The 22,751-nt window shown below is 39.7% G+C and overlaps 1 protein-coding gene across 6 annotated transcripts in view; it reads right to left on the bottom strand.

Annotated features, from left to right (window-relative positions):
• Positions 1-432: 432 nt before the first annotated feature.
• Positions 433-22,751, bottom strand: part of LOC139111810 (lachesin) — a 212,792-nt gene continuing 190,473 nt past the window's right edge. For all 6 annotated transcript variants that reach the window (XM_070672325.1, XM_070672326.1, XM_070672321.1 and 3 more), the window contains one exon: positions 433-5,366. In XM_070672325.1, the coding sequence (XP_070528426.1) occupies positions 5,257-5,366 (110 nt within the window). In that variant the 3' untranslated portion in view covers positions 433-5,256. The remainder of the gene's footprint in view (positions 5,367-22,751) is intronic.

Here is a 22,751-nt window from a genome sequence, read left to right as displayed (position 1 = left end):
GTACCGAGCTTTCCGATTTAATACTTAACAGCCTCGTAAAATGTACCTCACTTTAAATTTGAGTAGATCCATAACGCAAATGTAACGTGGTCTCAGATTCGAGGACGTTGCTTTTCAATAAAACAAGATATATTCATAAAAAAATATAATTAATTCTATATGAATATAATCGTGAAAGAGATACAATGTTTAAATAATTTTGCCAAATGATATGTGTATATTGAGAAAAGGATTATTATGTCATAATTTAATTTGCGTTATTAGCGTAAATTTACTATATCACATAGTTGACGATTTATTCTGTATAAGTGATAAATATGCAAACGTAGATATCGCGGTTTAATTGTAATTAACTTTTTACACGTAAAAAAAGAAAAATCTTGTTGACTCAGTAACGCGGAATGGACCATTCGCGTCGTGAATTGTTGGTACAAAAAAAAAAAAAAAAAAAAAAAAAAGAAAAAAAAATCGTGTTTAGCAATATATACCCTCGTGTGCTCGACGAATTGCGCGGTATGTGTATATCGGAATTGTCGTTTCGCGAACCGTAATACACTGTTCCAAAAACGCATCATTCGGAATGCATACACAACGCGCGGTTGTTGACAATTGCTGAGGCAAATGTATCGGTGTATCGACAAACTATTATATTTTCTGCTTATTAATTGTAATATCGTATACACGTAATTAATCCAGTTATGTATTTAGAAACGTGCAATTACTCTAGAAATTTTGACCTAATGCGATCGCGAAACTTTAATTACCTTTAAAGAATATACCGCCGTTATAGTGCCATTATATTTTACATGCCTGGATTAAAATTTTTTTTTCTAAACCTTCGGATACTGAAACAGTCTTCAAACATAGAGCTATTTAAATTGAAAAATTAGTGAATTAAGTACCACAAGCTGGAGCTAAATAAAATGCCTCTTTTCTTATAGCATAATTTGATATCGTTCGATTTAATTTTCATGAAATTCCAATTTCACGCTTAAATTAAATTTATTAAACCGCTTGAAAGTTACGAGACTCGGAAGGTAAACCTTTTTCGGTAATCTTCATAAATTGAAGGGTACTTCTGATCAAAATTACTATACGAAACAAATCACTCGCGGTCATGAGCCTTAAATTGAAATTTTATCGGCATCTAGACAGATTTGGAGTGCATATCGCACGTACGCGGTAATGCGTATCGCTCGCGATATACAAATATATGTATAACGTATATACGTGTATGCACTTATGTGCAATACATAACCGCGGAGTGCGTACGTACGTACATAACCGAGAGAGTAGCGCGCGTGTGCGCGAGTGTAACGACGTCACCGAGCAGTATCTCTGTTACGCCTGGATTGCCGTGGACTGTGGCCGCACTCACGCATCGCTTAACATAATCCCCCATTCGACCGGGACTACATAGATTACGGAATGATACCTCCGACGGGCGTTGTACAATTATATCGGCGCGATATTGTATATTCCGGCGTCGCGACGCTGCGTGAGTTTCGCGCGCGTACATTTCCGGAGAGGAATCGAGATAAAGGGGTGGGGACCGCGGAGGGTGGTCAAGGTGTTACGATATCCAGACGGATGATCTCGCTGGGAGGCAAATCCAGGCGTCGTATTACCGTAGCGGGGAGAAGAGCTCTCGCGTTCGAGAAAGAAAGATCGGAATGTCCCGATATCCACTGCTCGAAAAAAACAATCGATGGTCCATTCGACAACGGCGATCACATTGCTTACGGTAACTTCTCAAAGAAAGAAGCGTCACTGTTCATATTTATCGGCGAGGAAAAGCTTTTTTTTTATCTGGGGAATTAAGAGTCAGGAATGTGAACGCGGGTATTCTTTTAAAATGCCCGGATCCCGTGCAGCTTCGCCGCTCGCATTCCGTTTTTTTTTCGTGAAGGCATTCGTCGGCCGTTACGTAGCCGAAGTTTCCAGGTTTAAACTAATGAGAGGTTTCGGTGCAAAATTTTTACGGCCGAAATAATATTTCTCACCTGCGTTTATCTTGTTCTAAAGCTTATTGTACTCCATTTAAATAGAAATGTAATTAGCGGCTGCTGTTAAAAGAATATTATAATTTATATCTACCTCACGCACGATTGATAAATAAAAAAAAAAAAAAAAACCTCGTTTATTGCACGGGTAATTGAAATTTAACTGAAACGTATAAATATAAAATTTTAGTTTTAAAAAAAAGCTTTAGCATGAAAGAGTTAATAGCAACTTGTATAACAATTAGCAGCGTAAAGTACCGGTGGAACGTTCAGATTTTGATATGTACAATGGCGCGTGTAGAGAGTAATAAATGAGAAGAGCAGAAAGCAATTAACTGCTGCGCGGAGACTTCCCGCCGAAGAGAAATGCCACCGTTTCACACATTTGCTTCTTTATGCGTAAAGTAATTTAATTTTGCACCTGTATTAATTCAATTCCCAATCTATTGTTTCTGCAATAGAAATCGTGTGTTTGCAATTGCATAAAACTCGCGCTCGTAATCGCGTAAAACGATTCCGTAGTGATAACGCCGAGATCGGCTCGGTTAATGAGCGCAGTTTGCAGTTATGGCATTTATACGAGACTCATAATTTCCAGATAATAAAAAGGAATCTTATTAATCGCGACTTGCAATCTCAGTCTCTTTGAGTTTGTACACGCCAGAGTTATCTTACGCTACAATTTTAATCGAAATTATTTCCATACGTAGAATCTTTACTATGTGACGACAGCGGAACTCGTTACAGATATATTGCTTACGAAAAAAAACTCTGTAAGGTATTTAATTGGCGAATAATGATGCCGCGACGTAGGTACGTGGTAATTAAAAATTGTTAATAGTGTTTTAATGGCAAAATATATATATATATATATATAAATAACTTAATTAAATGAAGAGGATATTTAATGAATGTAGGATACTCGTGTATTTTCACGAGACAATAATATGTCGTAACAATCGGATTGAATATTCGGAAGTTGATATGAATTTTATCGGACAGTAATGTGCTTCTGATCTGCAATAAATTTAACTTTGGTCCATATATAACTAACGGACTGGGCGTAATGAAATTCGTACAAAAGCAGCGATCTGTTTCTTGTCACTAGCATTATCGTACAAAAGTCCGCTTTTATAAAATGTCTGTATTTTTATGAACACGTTATAACGCGCGACAAATATTTATCCGCGTGTAAGCAACAAGATTGAGATATATTTCAATTTTAATCAAGTATCTCTCGGCTTATAATTCAGCTTTAATTTTATTTAAATTTGTAGCGAATTTTTACCGAAGGCATGCGAGATTAATTTTCTATTTCACGATCCACGAAAAAAAAAAAAATTCTCGATGACTCTTACGTCATTACCGCGTTAGCTATTTCGAGAATTCGTAAACGCGCTTCCCCGCTATTTTTCACGAGGCATTAATCGAATTTTCTCCGTTCCCTGGGGAGATCTCTCGAGCGCTTTCTCATTACGTTAGTCTCGAGGTGCGTCGGTTTTCATATATCGTAAAACCACACACGTTGAGGAAATGCGCAATTCTTTCATTTAACTATAAAGTGGATTATTCCTGAGTGGAAATTTATCTAGGTAATCTGATTTTGCAGCTAGTGGTTAGATCGCGCAGATTAAATATATTTCTTAATTAGTTGACTAGCCATAAATTATAAAAAAGTTTTTTATTTATTATTTAGCGACTGTCTTCAAAAAATAAAGTTGTCATTAAAAATAAGAAGAAACAAAATCTGTCTAGTATCGATCGTTTAGTCACTGACCAGCGCGGACTCGTGTATAAAAATAGACATCTAAACGTTTCTGTCCGCGTACTTATTTACTGTTTTGGTCTGACCTTACGCAACGCTTGCTCGACTGCCTTGGAACGCGAAGACTGCCGGCCGATGAAAACACACGCACGTACTAACATTACCGCGACGGTCGACTGCCGAATTCGTCGGGCGAACCGGTTCTCGCCGTCCGCCGTCCGCGCGCCCATCACCTTGCGAACTTCGAGCGCAAGGTGCCGGCCAGATGTAAACACACGCCCGTACTCACACTACCGCGGCGGTCAGCTGAAACCGGTTAGCCTGGCGAATTCGACAGTCGAGCGTTGCGTAAGATAAGCACACAACAGTAGACTAGTACGCGGCGAAAAACGTTTAGAAATCTAGTTTTTCTAGCTCGTTATTAGCTAGTAATAATGAGAGTTACATTTCCGGCTCAGTGCTGGACAGTTTTGCTAGACAGCCACGAGATGAATCACGAATCGGCTAGTTAATTATTAGGTAACGGTGGGAATCAATTTCCACTCGGGTTCTGTTCTTATTACTTTTGCATTACGGAACAACGATCCTTGAGTATAGATAAAAAGTATCATAGGATGTCTTAAACATATATGTATATAAAATCAATTATTAAAGCAATCTCCATAATTTTTGCATCGTATCACATATGACTGCATACTGTATATTAATTATAAAAAGTATTTCATGGAACCGTAAAAAAAAGAAAGAAAAAGAAATAGAAACAGTCAAGGTATTGAGATATTTGCAACGAAATAAAATTTATTTGAATATTATTCTCGTCTAAAATTATCTCGAATACTTTCAAATCCGCGGCACGTCAAGATACATTAATATTTAGGGCTTATTCGTATCCGCGGCTTGTCGATTAATATATGTCGGCATCGTCCGCTCTCTCTAGCGGCTTTGTTTAAATTTTAAACTTCGGCGAGACCGTGCGGAGCACAGTGGCTTATCGATCCCGCGCGTGAAAACGATTTTATAGAGAATTATACGACGTCCATAACGAAGAACAGACTTTATCGAGCACAGCCAGGTATTTCAGCGTATCATCTGCGGGAGAGAGGACCGTTTAATAAGAATAAAATTACATAATACTTCGCTGTCGTTGTGAAAATTCTCTCAATCCGATTCGCGACGATCGACCATTCGATCGGGCGAACGGTACATAAAGCAAAATCAGAATCCATTTCATATCGGGGATAGATTAGTATCTCTCAGTCGTAAAGCAGTTACCCGTTCGCGAGCACATTTCCTGTTCACCAATGCTCCCATAATCCCAGCACGCTCGAATGCCGCAAAAAGCGCGCTTCCCCGCGAAAGATACGCGACGATATTACTTTAGGAAACTGAAGTTTCTCGGCACCTCTTCTCGCGACGCGTTGCGTCGATGATCCCTTTTCACGGGCGAAATGACGCGACGGGTGGGTTCTTTCCCGCGACGGGAACGTCTTAATTCGCTGTCTGCGGTACATACGGGGGCATGTAAGGACCCGTGAGGATGTACTGCACCGCCACGACCATCAACTGCGGCGCACTCCATCTGATGATGTATGCGCTTCCTGAAACAGAAATGCATTTCGCGTGTTACTCGGCGCCGTTATGCACGAGGCTTCTACGTTTATATGTACAGGGTAGCCCAGGTGCGCCGCGGTTCCTTTTACCCCCAAGTGTCTTCTTGGATTGATGGAGTTCATATTTTCTTAACCAGACTTGTTAACACAACGGTTCTCCAATTGTGAACGTGTTAAATACTTTATTAATCCCGCCGAAATAGGGATTCAGTACTGGTTCGAATATTTTGTTAAAAGCGTTACGTTAAGAAAGAAATAAAAAGAAAAAAAAAAAGATAAAAAAGAATTGCCCCCAAGTTTGCCATAAAATTCATAATACTGTGATAAGGACATCTTACAAAGACACCCTGTATATATTAGATGATCCACCTGAGGCTCCCACTATTCTTCTTCACGCAAAGAGGAACGTGGGTTGGGTCCCCATGGAAATGCCGTTTCGACCGTTTAACGCTCTCGCTCCTACGTTTCTTTTCGCCTATCTGCTTTAACTCAAGAACCCCCGGAGCTTTTTACGTCATTTTTCAAAACAGTACCTTCTTTATTGCAATTTTCGCGCGACAGAAATGTTTCTGCTTTCCTCGATTCAATTTGAATTTCCGATCAGAAACTCGCTTTCCGTTGAATAGAGAATCGCCAATATCCTTTATTGATCGTGCCATTTTTGCCATTTGGCAGAGGTCTCAATATAATTACAAGTTTGCAAATTTATAATTTTATGATTAAAAGACGACGAGAGATTTAAAATGATGTAATATAACTTATAAAGTGCTTTTTCTTATACGCTGATAATTAATGCACTCACGTAAACGTCCAGTAATTTTTGCCGGCTTGTTTTTACAAACGTTCCACTCGCAATATGAACCGTCGATCGTCGCGCGTTCACTCGATTCGCTAAACACGATTTAAGTGAGAAAGAAAAAGAATGCAATACCTGTTGCTTGATAAGAGTTGCCGAATCGCCTAGAGACAAATATCCTTTGCTTTATTTCGAGGTGTGAGCGTAAACTACGAATAATAACATTTTGTTGAAATAATGTTATTCAAGTAGCATCAAATTATAATTTTGCGAAATTATATAACTTTTAATTACCTGAGTTTTATTAATAATATAAAATATTATTTATATATGACTGAAATACTACCTGTATCAATATTTAATTAAATCATATGAAAGTCCCAAAAAGATAGCAAAATATTTATTTCAACAAGGTAACGAACACGTCAAAAATCACGTTTTATTTTTTTTTTGCATGTCTCGCGTTTATGCGTAGCGTTTAACAAAACGGCAAAACGTACTCGATTAACTGTTCTATATATTTAGAGTGTACTTTGTCAACGGTACAAATTCGAAGCTCATAGTTTTTCGTAACCAAAAATATGTTACCGCTTAACTTTCTTCGCGATATCATCTTTCGCAAGAAACGAAGAAGAATACACCTGTTGCATGGTATCGTCGATAGGCTTATCGACAATCCGCTCAAGCGATGCATAAAAAAAAAAAAGGTTTGAAAAATAATATCAATATGTGCATATCGTGTAAAATATCAATACAACGGCGTAAGAAATAACGTCGTCTATTTTTTAAATGCGTGCTAATACGTATGTACGTGCGCTTGGCGCGTTTACTCGAAAGAAAAAAAGTTTGCAGACGGTTAAATCAAATTAGTCGGGGACAGTTTGGATTAATTCAATCCGATTCAATATCTCGATTCGTTACTTTTTATGTATGCGCGCAACGACGATTCATAATTATGTCTATGAAATATTAACAGATGATTATAATCGGATTCTAACGATCGATGTGACAATGCAAACTGAGCCTGAACTGAATGTTGCAAAATTTCCGACAGTCGTATAATAATTTAGCGCAAATCGCTTTTATACGAGAGATACGACAACGGTAGAGTAAATTTGGCGTTCGATAACGAATACGCGCACATAATATGTTGCAAATTTACGTTTGAATTTTTAACGCGATTAATTCATGCCTAAGGCAATAAAACGGAAAATTTTAATTTGCATTTTACTTGATTACTTTACAGATTTTTTTTTTCTTTTGCGCTAATACTTGCAAAGCGATTGCGACCCTCCCTTTTTTTTTTTCTTTTTATTTCTCAAATAAATTGGCGCGTCACTTTTGCTCTGCATACTTCGCGAATTTGACTATTTCTGTCTTGTTGGTAATGCGATTTAATCAGAAATTCAGACTCGCGGTATCGCGGGACGTGTACCAAAAACGACTTTTTTTGCTTTTCCTTTTGGTTTGTTTTCCCCGGTGTCACTCTAGCGGCATTCGGTAAGGGAGCTTAAGGTCGACGTCACGATGCGGGCGTACCTTTTACAACGTCCGCCAGTCCGCCTCGTTTTTTCGTTTCGCTGTCCTTTTTGTTTACGAGCTATGTGTACGAGTCAAGCCTGTAAAAACGGCGACACAAACGCTCCATTACTCTTCTTCTTGTCCCACGTGTTACGGCACCGCTTCGCGTGCAATTACACATAAGAGAATAAAAAAAGGAAGACAATCCCTTTCCCCTTTCTCTCTTCCACCCTATTTCTTTTTTCACTCCCACCGCGATCTAGCGTTCCGGCACGTTTATTTTTGTCATTTGTCTAACGTACGGGGAGTACCTTTCGTGTCAACACGTGAGAGGCCATATGTCGCGAAATGTAATTAGGAATAGCGCTAACGCCCGTCAGCTTCGGAACCTGCACGCCGCAGCCGTGTAACGCATTAAGTTATAGACGTCGCGGATGAATTTTCCTAATGCAACTTATATGTGCTCCGGTTTTGCGCGCGGAGTACGTATTTGCGGGCAAGCCTCTGCGCCGTTCACCCTTAATGACGGGCATCTGCATGATAGAAGACCCGACCTTTTACCGGCGCGACGTAATTCCTTCTCGCGCGCGATTAATTTAGTTCGGTCCGGCAGTCTGATTGAGACGCGACGTTTACACGCTTATCTTACGGACATATCGCGTACTCGAAAATGAAAATCCTGTTTCACCGTCGAGTGGGATTCCGTGTCCTTTCGATCGGGAACCGGTGACTGAAAATACGTAACCCCACAATGTGACCTGGACGAATTAGCACGTAACCGCCGTGGCGCCGAACGCTCTTGAAAGAATCTCTATTTGCGACGCGATTATCGCGAATAAGGGTGTGTACGCATCGTATAGTACATCGTAAACGGTAATATTGGCGAAGGACGGAAACAGAAAACCGCGTGGTGCGCGTTCCGCGTGGCTATCGAATCGAATGTTACATTATGTAATAGTTTTGACCATCGAGGATATTTCAGAATTCCCATTTGCATCGGCATATCCGAGAAATATAACGTGAGCAACGTTACTCGCAACGGAGCGAAAATCCAGCTAAATGGTCCGAAAAGTTTCTTCAATACTTTTTCTACTGGCTATTTTCTGTGTTGATTTCTCTCTCGATAAACAAAGCTGTCCGTTACGAATATATTATGATCCATTACGATAATGGTCTGTTCCAATTCTACTAAAATTACGATTCTACTAAATTTTACTCGGTTTGTTCATTAAACCGCGAGGACAATAGAAATATTTGTATTACACTCGCTAACATAGAATTATAAAATCGTATGTGCTAATATTTGCTCTTTTAAAACAGAAATGCAGATTTATATTCGCGTCATTCATTCTGATTGTACATTACGTATGAAATGCGTTTGCGAAATGCATGTTATTAAAAGTAGATTTTATATTTGTTTTCTATAGTTTGATGTTTAAACGATTACTGCCGGAAATGTATAAATTCGAAGTTCATAAAATATTAATTAGATCTAAAGATTATTTTTATATCTAGGAATAGTTATTTTATATTTTGACGGAGTCAGAAGATGTTTTAAAAGAGTCCCTTTTTAATGTCACATAATGCCTCGTGTTTTACATACTTATTTAACACGCCCGTCTTATTTAGAATGTAAAACTTATGTGAAACGTCGTATACGTAACTAAATCCCGCGAAATGGTTTCTATATATCTTACGTATCTTTGGAGAAACGCGAGATTTATCACGTCAATTTACATTATTCTTCGGGTAATCGAGTTCCATTTTTCTACCAGATGATAAAAGCCCTTGCATTCTATTCGACAATACCTCAAGCGTGTTCGGATTCGTACGCAAATCACACAATACGCCGAGTGTCGCCAGGAGCAACCGTCTGCGAGACATACATCTTCGTCTGCGCCGCGGTTTCGTTTTTTTTTCTTTTTCTTTTTTTTTCCCCCCTCCTTCGCGACTACACTTTGCATACTTCTCTATCTACCTCGCGCGCGTGTGAAGCGTTACCTTCGGCTTCTCTCGCCCTCGAAACCCTCCCCCGTTCTTGCCGCGCCAGCTTAACACGATGTAAGCCGCATACCACGGGTATACCGCGGTTTCCGGGGTTCCGGTGCTATCTGTATCCATAAAGAATGTAAGCTCACACACTAGCCAAGTACCGCGAGGATCTTCCTTCTCGGCGCAATAACAGCGACTCTCGGGGATCCGAAATTTTCATGCATAGGATATAAAGCATAAACGACGACTTCATCATCATCTCCTCTCGTTTTTTTTTATATTTCTTCCTCCCTCCCTCTCTTCTCTTCTTTTTTTTTTCTCTCTCTATTCTGCACTGTCAAAGCTGAGCTCTCTAGATATTTCGACTGTCGTGCAATTTTCCCATGAAACGTTCTGGTTGTTCCGCGAATACGTCAATATGAGGGAAAAGCGCACGAAAGCCCGGAATAAAATCAATGGGCTTGGAGAAGGACGAGGATCGGGGAAAAGTAAATGTAGTAGAAAACCATACGGGGGGGGTTGTACCTCTTTCTCTCTCTTTCTCCCCGACCGATCATTTTCTTTTCTTCCGCTCGACCGCTTTTCGATCTCGTCAAAGAAATGCCCACCGTCGCTATCGGCGGCCCGGATTTTTGCATTACGTTTGCAGCAAAGCTGCCGGATTGAAAAGCTCATAAAGCTAGAAATGACGTCGGCTTATATCGCGCAGAAGAAAAGGAAGAAAAATTTGTAAAATTTCCCGTAGTTTGTAAGTTACGAGCTCGTTGCGTTACTGTGCGTCAAACGAACGGCCACATCACTCCAGCTATGATATTTAAGAAAAACTCAATCCCAAAATAAAAAAAAAAGAAACGAGAAAAAATTCTCTTATTGAAATTAAAATCGGGGATTTTTATATATCCTACGTATCGTTCTCATCGTGCGCTTCATATTTCGTTCGTCTCTATACCATCACTTCCGCTGCCGAGCTTTGGATACCTTATCTTCGTTTTTATAGGTATTTCATCGTGCATGACGTTGAATGCGCGATATAAAAAAATTTGACCTCATCAAATTTGTTGAATTTCCAACTCCTTTCGCGGAGAAAGATTGTAAAATATCATTCGTTTGACCGCTATCCACAAATGGCTATCGGCATCGTACATCTTTTTTGATCTTGATAGCGGTAGCTAGATTTTTTTTCAAAATTACATAACAATCGAAAAATCCTAAACCGTTATACATCAATGCGCACAAAATATATGGTCGATACAAGTTTCACAATATATCTATGATTATACAGGATATGTGATAAAACTCTTTATAAATCGTACAGTGAACGTACCAATTTTTTTACATTTTTTCTTTTTTTTTTTTTTGTGAAGAGAATTTAATATTTATTGTAGGTCGATTTACGATAAAAGCGTTGCAACTTTTTTTTTTATACAAACAACAGATAAAAGAATTATATTATTGTTACTGATAATAAAAAAAGAATTGTAAATTGCAAATTACAAATTATAAGAATTTTCAAAAATTTGGAAAACTGCATTTATTCAAACACAGTTATACACATACATATCCATATATATATTTAGACAAAATATAAAATATGTTAAAAAGGAATTATTTATTTAATTTTACAGCATATCGTGGCATAATACTGCAGGTTTTATCTTTACTTATAAATCTACGTTCATATATTTTATTTCACATATATTAAAAAATATATTTTTAATTAAATATATTTTTTTTACATTTGTTAAATCATTGAATGACATAACTTGTATATACGATTTACGGTAGGAAAGTGATAAAAAGATTTTTGACGCGTTCTTCCAAAAACGAAAATGCATCTACGGATGCAACGCCGAATCAAGTATCGCGCCGTGAAATTCTACGGCCGCGCGAGGCTTTCATTGATCGCGATGCGTCGACCGATTTTTCGTCGATCAATATGAATACACGTGCACGCCGCGTGCAAACCGATCTATAATATGGCTACAGCACGATGCTAGATTCTCAATTATGCAGAATTTCAGAATCCCGCTCTCGCGCCTTTCATGAAATATTAACGTTCCAATAGCGTTAATGCAAAATCATTCCCGGTTGGGTAACGCGCAATGGTTTTTCTCGGGCAATATATCTTGCAGCTCAAACAGATAACTGTTGTGTCTGCGCGGTAAACGATGAGCACGCCGATTGACCGAGTTATATTCGCGCAATGCAAACATTCGTTCGTTTACAGCTTTAATCCGATGTAATTACCGACGCTATTATTTTCGCCGCTTATTGAGTTAAGAAGTAATCAATAATGGCAGAGATAAAAAACGGATAACATGGGTATAATCTTCATACGAGATTAAAAAAAATTGCATTTTACGTTAAAACATGAACTGAGCGATCGGTTTTTTTTGAAATTGTGCAAATACGAATTTGTATTATTAAATCTATTTATGGCGCGGCATTATAAGTAATATCCTAATTGAGTATAACAAACAGCGCTTTGACCAATCATATCGATATTATTGACATACTTAATAATATAAATTCATACTTCATTGTATTATTAATTGATTATTTTATTACGCAAATAATTCGAAAAGTGACGCCACTTTATGCATCGGGACAAGCGTTATACTATACAGTTAATAATTTCCGCGCAGCGCAAATAAGATTTCTCACCTTTAAAGTGCATTGAAAGCTTTTTAGCAGATTAATCGTTTACTTTAAAGTTACGGTTGTCAATGCGAGCTCGAGTTAAAAAAAAAAAAAAATTCTTTACGTTTTCTGGCGTGGAATTAAAATGGCGTATCGGATTCGGACTTCTACGGTTGAAGTGAGGAAGGACTGTTAATTATTCACGTGCGCGAGATTGCCGATTTCGAAAAACCGGGGTGGGATTTAAGTTACTCGACCCTTGGCATAAATGCGTCTCGGTCTCGTTGCCGTCCGCGTATTCACACGCTTCCACTCTCTCTATTTCTCTTCAGCACGCGTTTAATGCAGTAAGCTCGCAATGTAGTGAATGCTATGCTAATGCCCTTACTTGCAAAGACGGTCCCCGGGCGCGGAAAGTTCTCAGGATGGTTCTGTTTATGATAGAGCGAGGAGCCCTCGACCGTTACGTGACTCATGTAGTAGCGCAAGCCAACGAGCGGCTTTTCCGCGGTACGTCGCGTCGCCCGGTAAGTTTCCGGGTCGCTCGGATGCAATGTTAATTGATGGGCGTATCATCGAAAAGTTACAAGCAAACGCCCCCGGGCGTAACGACTTTACATGCCGGATTCTTTTCAATTTACAGAATAAAATTACAGAGGGACCGCGAGTGAAATTAAAAAGAAAAAGTCACCATCGCGCATCTTTTTAATAAAGTACACGTTTCAACCGCGGGTCAAAAATTTGTGTATGAGAAAAAAATTAGATGCAAATGCTTAAAAAAAAAAAATACTTCGCGTTTCGTATGTGCTGAATATTCCAACCATTTTCCTATACAATGTTCGTCGTTCGAATTTTAAATCTTTATATTCGCGTTAGATGTCGATGAGATGTTTACAAGGAAGCGCTTGATGGTTGTTAATGCACGCGGGCGCCTGTAAGAGACGCATTTTCGCCAGTTAGGTATGGGCGTAACACGCGCGAAGTCGATTACAATAACTCGCGAGTGGTGAAGCGTTACGCTACATTACCCTCGGCATCGCCGCTGCACGGCGTGTCGAACTCGCGCCTAGTCATCGCTACCGTCGATGATTGCTGCAACAGCAGTGTGGTTTGCATCAACGATGTCCATTTCACGACGGCCCATTGCCGAAGCGGTTGAACGGCCGCGTTACAAACGCATCTCGTTAAGGATTACGACGGTCCATTTCGATAATAAATTTCTATTCGCTGTCGACAGCCTCTTTGCCGAGACATTAAGATGCGCGCGTCTATTTACTCGCGTCCGAGCGCAGCCGAAACTTGCGCGACGTGATGATCGAACACTTCGGGAACGTAAAGTTTATTAAAAATTTCTTCGCGACTACCGCTCAAATAATTGCGCTAACGATACTATTCGATATGTCGAGTAAATTATTGGCTCATTAGAGTGAGAGAGCTTGAAGTAGGTGCTTGAACTATTTATTCCATTATCACCGCGTAATTATTCCCGCATCTTACGTCGTTCACGAACGGAATTTCATGACTAATTAGAATAGCATTGGAGATGTTCAAGATGTTATAAATACGGAAAGAAATAGGAAAAGAGAGAGCAAGGAGGGAGAGGAGGATCAGTACCGTCGCTGGTATTAACGGTCATAATGCGCTTGCATATTTGCGCAGCGCGTATGCAATGTACGATGCAACCGAGCGGTTTCAAGCGGCCTTCACTGAAGGATCGCGTTTCCGCATCAAACAAGAATTACGCGGTACGGCAACGAGAGCGTAACGGCAAACGAGCCGAGTCGTCCGCTTGAAGAAACGAGGAAGCAAATTTTGTTACATGCCGTCGCAAGTTTGTAAGCATGTATCAAGGTAATGCGCAGCGAGGATGAAACGTATCTTTAGGTCGTCGTCGCATCGATTCGCATCTTGGTATAAATTTTGCAAATTGCTTACTTACTTATAAATAAGATATTTCTGTGTGCGAAATTACAAACACAGATGAAATTAGTACGCGAGTATTTTTTTTTTAATTCTTTTTTTATTCTAATTTTTTCTCTGAGGTCTCTTCTTGTTATAAAAATATAATTTATGTTAGACGGTTTTTTTTTTTTTAAGGATGTCTGTTATTGAACTGAAACTTTTTTAAACAAAAAATTTCTTTAAAATAAAATTGACGAGGAATCTATTTTTATGTGAAAGAATAGTAGAAATGAAGTAGATGTAGAGAAAAATCTGAATAAAGCAAAAAAGTTTTTTTTTTTAGTTTGTAACTAGGTATATGTATATATGCGCATTATGCTATCACCTTACACATGAAAAACATCAACGTTTAGCCTTCTATAAGCAGTCGAGTGGTAGAAAAATGCAGAACTGCTCGTTCTGTGTTCGTTCGTTCGTCTCGAGCTAAGTGCACTTTGTGAATAATCGCAGCGTGAAGCGAGCGTAGAAACATACATGCGACGATGATTTACCCTCCTCCTTGTGTTATCCGGCTCGTCCGCATTTTCCTTCCCCCTACTGCACTCTATCTCTCCAGTTTGCTCTCAACAAGGCGGAAAAACGCTTTTCCGCCGCAGGATCTTTTTTTTTTTCTGGCATCAAAGTGGTGATCAAGGACGAAAAAAATGCTACCGTAAAATTTTCCGGCTTCTAGCTCGCGTTGATTCGCCCAGTGAATACAACGGCGATGTCGTCTGCCAATTCTTGACACGCGAGTAAGTTGCACGAAAGTTTTATAACGAGTATAATACTTAAAAAAAAAATATTTTAGAAATAAATATAAATGTACAAATAAATCTCATAAATTAATATCCCAGAAAAGATTCCTGCGGGGGGGAAAGACGTGCGATATAGAATATTATAATTAGATAATAAGCCGCACGAAATTATTCGAACAACGGGGGGAACCGGACCAAGTTCATTCAAGAATATCCAAGCTATTTAACTGACGGAAACATTTGTTCTTTCATTTAATCATAAAGGGGCCGTTTATACCGCGCACATAATAATTCTGCCACACTTGGTTACTCGTATCAAGGCCGGGCTGCATGTGATAAATGAACGTGCGGTCGACGCATGAGCGCAAGATATTAGTCTTCCTTGTCACAAATTATCACGAATAAAATTTGTTAAGGTACAACTGCGGTCACGGCAGCGTTGTCGCATATGATATATCGCGTCGTTTACGCTGACGTATCCGAAATGTCAGAAAACTAATCTCCCGTCAGTACGGCATCTCGCACGTGTAAATGAAGTCGTACACCGGACGTTACCACACACGCCGTTCTTGCACCCGGATTTTTCAACGAAGCCGCGTGACATTGTTTTGGGGCAAAATTTAGTTACATTGCTTCTGTCACATTGGATTAAACGTAACAATATTATTGGATTTATTTGCGTGGGCAAAGGCAAAGTGATCACAAGCAAAATGCGAACGTCGAAACATTGCGGCAAACGTGAAAATCGGAACAAAAGTTTACAATGAAACGAAAAACCGATAACGCATTTAAAATATGGATCAGCTACCGAACGGATTAACAATTTGTCTCTACATTTTGTAACCTTTTCTGACCGCCCTATCGTTATTAACATCGTTAATGCGAAATTAATTAATGTCGTGGAATATAGCGCTGTGTTACTATACACTTTAATTAATAATATTTATCTAGATTTTTATTACTTAATTTAATAATTTGCCTGTTATTAATTTTATTTCCAAATGTACACGTCGTGTGCTTTTTATATCCAGAGTAATTTGTTTGACAATTACTATTATACTTTCGTCGAATATTTTATTTTTTTTTTATTCGTAATAACGCTACCGAAAATAATACTGCTCCACTTTCGGGTAATTTGTTCTCGTTGTAGAAGGGTCAGTCGACAGAACCGTTGAGTATCTCCACTCCGATTTCCCAAGACGCAAATGGTCTTAACCTCCTCCGCGTGTATGGGGTCGAATTTAACCGGGCCACATACAAATACCGTCTTTAGACCCGGCTGTACAAACGTACACACCCGCATGCGGACGAAGGGGACGACAAGGTTTCGGGTTGATAAATGAATGCGCGGTTGATACGTGAGGAAGAACGCGGCGCGCCGGGAGGAAAGACTAAAGACACCTTAGGGGATGCGGAAAGCGAAAAGACGAAGTAAGCGGGCCGAATATATCTTTATCTCGAGCGGATGGAGAGACAAAGACATTCGCCGTGTATCGTCAATTGCACGTAACACCCGACGTATCTCTACCTTAATCTGCAACGGGTGAATTCGTCTCGTCGTCCGCATTCGGCGATCGCTCGAGAATGCCGTTCCGCGAAATCTAACTCGGTCCCTCAGGCAATTTCATCGGCGGGTAACATTAATTTAACGGCTCGTGATTAAATTGAAAATTAATACCGTCTGTTTTACGTTTGTTAATTCGTTGTTTGTCCGCTTATTAAACGAATTATGACTCTTACCGCTCGAAAGTAAACGTTTATCTTCGGGGAAAAAAAAAAAAAAAAATGCTATGAAATAAACGAACGAATAACAGTTGAAAGTTTAACACGTCGTAAGAATTCAAATAAGTAGCGCTCATTTTTAACGTTATCGACAGCCTTGAGGTATGGAATTTTTCTCCGATATAAAAATTCGCTTTTACGGTCTTTTCCTACTTCGAGTCCTTAAATACGCCGTGTGGATAGAGGGGCCGTTCAAAAAGTGGGCCACGTCGGCGACAACTTTAACTGTCGCAAATTCCACGTGCCGAGACTATCACGGCACTTTCACGGGGAGTTCTTCGCACAACGCGATATACACCGCTAACTCAATAACCCCCTTATTCCCTTCGACCTCATTTCCGCGCCCGTCGAACGTTACACCGGCTCTCGGCACCGTCTCTTAAAGCTGATGGCCCGACGGCGGCGCCGAGAAAAATAGATTGATAACGGCGGTAACGCGCGGAGGCGCGGCGCAAAGTTAACGACGCGGAATGACGAAAAGGCGTTATAAAGCGGAAACATTCGCCTGCACGCGCTGCAATGTTGCGTCCTGTAACACTGCGAGTATAAATATTTGTTGACGTTAAGCTATGACAGCACTATATTTTATGGCGAGCGGAACGATACTTTTGACAACGTGCTAGCGTACTGTTTATTTATTGCATGAATATATTCTACAACATTGTATCGAATGTCGAAACGTCACGTTTTAATATCGCGCGCTGAGGAACGTTCACCTGTTCAATTCCGATCTATGAGCGTATTTTATCGGCATTTACTTCGGAGTGAATTTACCGAACGATAGCTCGAAAGATAGCGTCTCATCTCGATCAACATTGCGTAACCGAAAGCATATTCGCTTAAGATATTTCACGTATTCGCTCGACACCTGTCAATACCGCGCTTAAAATTCACCGCGAGGCGCCTTCAGGATTTAGTCAAATCTTCGGGATCACGTTAGTGTCGACTGGTTACGGCAAACTGGCGGTGCGATTTGCGCGGGATCTTATTTTCCCGATGACAGCGAGTATCCGTGTAGCAAACGATGCGACCAAAAAAAAAAAAAAAAGAGAGAGAGAAAAAAAATACATATATACAATTCCTCGACGAAAGTGCCAATAATACGCACATCATAGTCCTGACCGGCGTACCGCGATATTTCATGCCCGGAGGGGACCGGAAATCGGGGTGGAGATGCGGTGTGTATGCACCGGGACACCACACGCGAGCCATTTTATTTTGCAATATAATGCTTGACTCCTCGTCGTCCGCGCGGCTTGACATATTGGACGTGATAGGGAGTAATCTGTTATACCGCCCTGTGTCCACGATAGAAGCCTGCAGGCGGCACCCTCCGCTCACCCCCACGTTGCATCTACGGTACGCTGGAACGGCCGATATATTTCCCCGGTATACACTTCCGTACGGATTCGTACAGGGAAATATAGTGGCGCGAGCGCGAGCGCGAAATGCGTGAGCCGGATCGACGATAAATCAAGTACCGCAACGTAAATAAAATCTTATGGAAGCGTACGCGTCTTTTCCGCTTCTCTTCCGTGGGCAAATTTGAGATTGTGACATTATCATTTAAATTCATTCTATCCCATTTGAAGTAGCACGTATCGCTTCGGAGAACGATTATCGATTTGAAATGATAACAATGAGATGCAAGAGTAAGACGATACTACCGCGAATAAACAAGTAATCACTAAGTTGGAGGAGAGCCTGCGTCGATATTGCCCAGAGACAGCTGAGACAGATATCGTAAAATACATTTTGCGCGTCATGTGTTGTTTTATTTATACGTGCTCGTGTGTATTCTACAAATTCTTGTCGTAAAATTTGATACGGCTCGAAGCAATCCACCAAAATTGGAATCGTTACGCGAGCGTAAAATGTGATAAATCAATTTTTACACCGCTCGCAAGAGCTTCGCTTTTATTGTAATTATGTAGACATTTTCCAGCTTTATAAAATTTCCGAGGGACGAGAAGATCGAGCGACTCTCGGATTTCTTTCCTTTCATAATTAATTTAACGGACATTTCGAGGCAATAGGTACGTTAAAACTAGAACCGCCACCCCGGGAGATTCTGAACGATTCTTTACAATTAATCGCGCGAGAATTATGCCCGGAACTCGAATGGCATCTCGGATAATCCGGGATAGCGTTGCGCAATATTCCCGACGAGCGCATCGGTGCATCTCGATGGCGCATGTCTATCGAAAAAGCAAAGAGATCTCTCTGCTGTAGTTTCGCTCGGCTGAGGCCAGGATCAGAGATGGCACTCGAGACATACCCGGGGGATTTTGGGACGGAAAAGTTCCGCTAGAAGCTCCGGTCTCTCTCGCTTATCCAGAAACCTTCAGCCACTCTTTCCTATCCCGCTTTTTCGCGGCGCGTCGAAGTCAAGCCTGCATATAGTTTTCCCTCACGAACTCGTACACGCGCGTCGATCCGGCCGAAAGGCGTCGTGCGAAAAATATAGACCGTGAAATTTCTAAACGGGATTTAAAGTTTCGCACGGCCAGTTTCTAAACCGCCGTTTAACCTATCCGCACGTAATTACCGAGATAACGAGCTATATTAAACGGCCAAAATTTTGAAAAGAGAGATCAAGCCGGACGTTTACTTTGTAAGTCGTGCAAGCCAAGCATTTATGAAACGTAACAGTTTTAAATGGTTTATATGGACGGGATTTATAACAAATATATTTGCGGCGAACTATCTAACACGAGAGAACTTCGGCGCTTTAATCTACGTTTGCAAATTTGTAATTCACGTCGAAGGAAAAATTAGAGATAGTTGGATAAAAGGTATACTTTGATGTTTTAAATTCGAGCGCGAGAGATGATAAACGATGGATAGTTCTTTTGACAAATATAAGAAAGTAATATACGTTAAGAATATCTAATTTGAACAAGTAATTTTGTGTAGCGTGTGATTAATTATCGACACATATCGAGCTGATTAATCTGATTAATCGTGAGCACCCTTGGGAACTGCGAGCTATTAGCGACGCCCTACTGATTTCCCGAGCGTTCACGGTATAAATTATTCACCACCTTAATAGTATACCTTCGCAATTGCTCGTTATTTTACTGATCGCAGTCTCTGAGAAATTAATGCCGCAGATTCGAGTGTCGTCTTGAAAAATATTTTGCAGCACGGGCTTCAATTCCGATTTCGCGATTACGGTGTTACGCGCACTTTTCGAATCGCGTGGAAATATACACGAAGCGTTAATATTATGATATTACAAGAGGGTAGGTGCAGTCTTTTCGTGCGTTCAGCATGTAAATGAATGTAAAGAGAGATATGCAAATCGTGCACGACGAGTGACACCGACGTGTTCTACAGCGAGCATATTTTGCAAGTCCACGGTATGATGTGTTCGTGCGAACGACATTTTTTTGTATTAGCCTTGATGATTGTATGGTCTTAAAACTCAAATTAGACCGCTAGATGACTTGTTAAGTTAACGACGAAACGTCTCGATAATATTACAAGTACCATTTTAATAATTAGAATTAATTGTATACGCAATTATTTCCATCATTATTGTAATTTTTTACATTTATTGTCGGCCGTGTGGACAAGTTCCATGACCGGCAGGAACGCTGTTCGCGGCAATAAAAATTTATCTTCCATCAGTGCGCTCAAAGCTGAGTCGAAGAGAGTCTAAATCAATCGTCTTTAGGTTCAGATAATCGTCCCAGAAACGTGACTTTATGAGCGCGTAAATGAGGTTACTGCTTAGGTACTTTTAAGGAACAAAACTTTCTTCTTGCGTGCTCTCCGCATACAGAGCATTGAAAAGAAAAGCGAATTCGTGCCGGAATACATTTTCATACGTCGAGTATACGTACAATATTATTTCTAATATGTGTGCGCGTCTTCTACCATCCCATTCCACTCGCCGCATATTCTCTATGAAATTTAACGCGTATTAGAGGCATCGAATATTATGCCGAATATTCTCTCTATATCACGTATCACGAATCTATAACTAATAGATACCTATATCGCGGTATTCGTCGATTAAAAATTTTTTTTGCCGTAGAAGAACGCAAAAGTGAATGGCACGTGCACTTTGCAATTTCTACTATATCACAATTTAAATGTATTAATACGAGGGATATACGTTTATTTTTAAACTTTTATTATTACCACATTATATTACATTAAAAGGGCTTATCAGAAAAAGTTGAACGAATAAATATTGGGTTTACCGTTATTATGTTCAGTATTCCGTATTATCTCTTCTTCTCCGCACGTGCCGGCTTGTTAAAAACTGATATATCGATGTGCTAAAAAATTCCTTTCGCTTAAAGTCATCATTTAAAGTCGTAAAAAAATATTAGCGCGATTGTATTGCACGCGCGCCGGCGTGGCGGGCTTTAATTCACGTATTAATGGAACTGAATGAGAAATGCCGGAAGCAATTTCGTAGCGTAGGACTTAAGCGCACCAGAAAACGCTTTAAATCGTGGTTAAATATTCCATTATCCATCCATCAGCGATCATTTTCATTTCAATCCGACGATTCGATAACAAATGCATTCACGCGTACCGTCAATACAGACGACGAAGTTTTACGTTCTATAACTTGTGTTTGTATGAAGTATTAGCGCGCACGCGTTGTTGATCGATATATATGCGCATAATTTAGCTGTCGAACGGTGCAGCAGATTTTATAGGTCGCGTAAAGTTCGCCGATAGAAGGTTAAAAGCGTTTCCGTTCATTTTTTTTTTTTTTTTTTTTTTTTTTGGCACCGATCGAAAAGAATGACTTGTGCATTTGTTATAACAAAAGATGAAACGGCGCATATTCATGATTCCGCAGGACGTTCAAAAATGTTTAAAGGAAATTCCAAAGTTCGTAATAATCTTAAAATCAATAAATTTAAAGTAGTTAAGTGTCAGATCTGTCTACCGGTGGATGGTTATTAGAATTTACAATTTAATACACCGAATTTAAATATTTGTATATAGTTTTATGAAGTTTGCGTTATTTTACTTCGGGAAGTAAGATTTGCCCCTCGATGCTTGATTTAATAGGCTTTAGGCTTGACGCTAAGTCTTGACGATTAGCTACACGGAAGGGCGGAGTTTAGAAACAAAGTTGAGTCCTTTGGGATAGCAAAGGATTTCCCAGGACTTTGGTCGTTTCACGGTATCAGCTCCGTTGATCGAAGATTGTTTAAACTCTCAACTCCGCACCTTATCTTTACGAGAAACGATCGGCTTTCTGGGTGCGAGAAAGGGTGTTTAATTCGCTAAACCGTGCTATTATTTCCGATACCCCTTCGTGTAGAAAGGGTCAGTATTAGTTATCTCATGTCGTTGCTAATTTTAAACAAAATAAGTTAATTTAATACATTTATTTTTGGTGCACATTATTTTTCAACTCTTTCACAATGCTTTACATATTTGCTTTTTAAAATTATTGTTGTGCATGCAAATGAAATAACAAAACAAGAAAGAAAAAAATAATCAGAAATAGAAATCATGAGAAAAGAATGCATAATTAATTTCGCAGCAAGCTGCGTAATAAAACGGATTATTATTGTGTAATATAACGGCCTGATTAACGGGCATTATTAAGTAGCGTCCTGTTGGCACACATTTGCAAAACAGTAATGGCGACGTGTTACAGATAATTAAATTTTGCAAAAACATAGCCCCGAGGTATTTCTACGTCCCTCGATTTTGCGCGTTGGAATGCGCGTCGGGATACGCGTTGTTCCAACTCGATTTAACAATCCCCAAGAAATCTTCAGAATAACGCAAGAAATTAAAAAGAAAAAAAATGAGATAATTGAAAATTCGGTATGCAAGCTTGGGAAAATATTGTAGAATTCATTTAGAACTTTACGCTCTTCGCATTGGGCCGTTTAATACTGATTGTTCATCGAATAATTAACAATTACACGAATAATTATACGTACAAAATAATTGCTT

Source organism: Cardiocondyla obscurior, linkage group LG25 (assembly GCF_019399895.1).
Source record: "Cardiocondyla obscurior isolate alpha-2009 linkage group LG25, Cobs3.1, whole genome shotgun sequence".
NCBI lineage: Eukaryota > Metazoa > Arthropoda > Insecta > Hymenoptera > Formicidae > Cardiocondyla > Cardiocondyla obscurior.
This window is presented reverse-complemented; position numbering and strand designations above follow the sequence as displayed.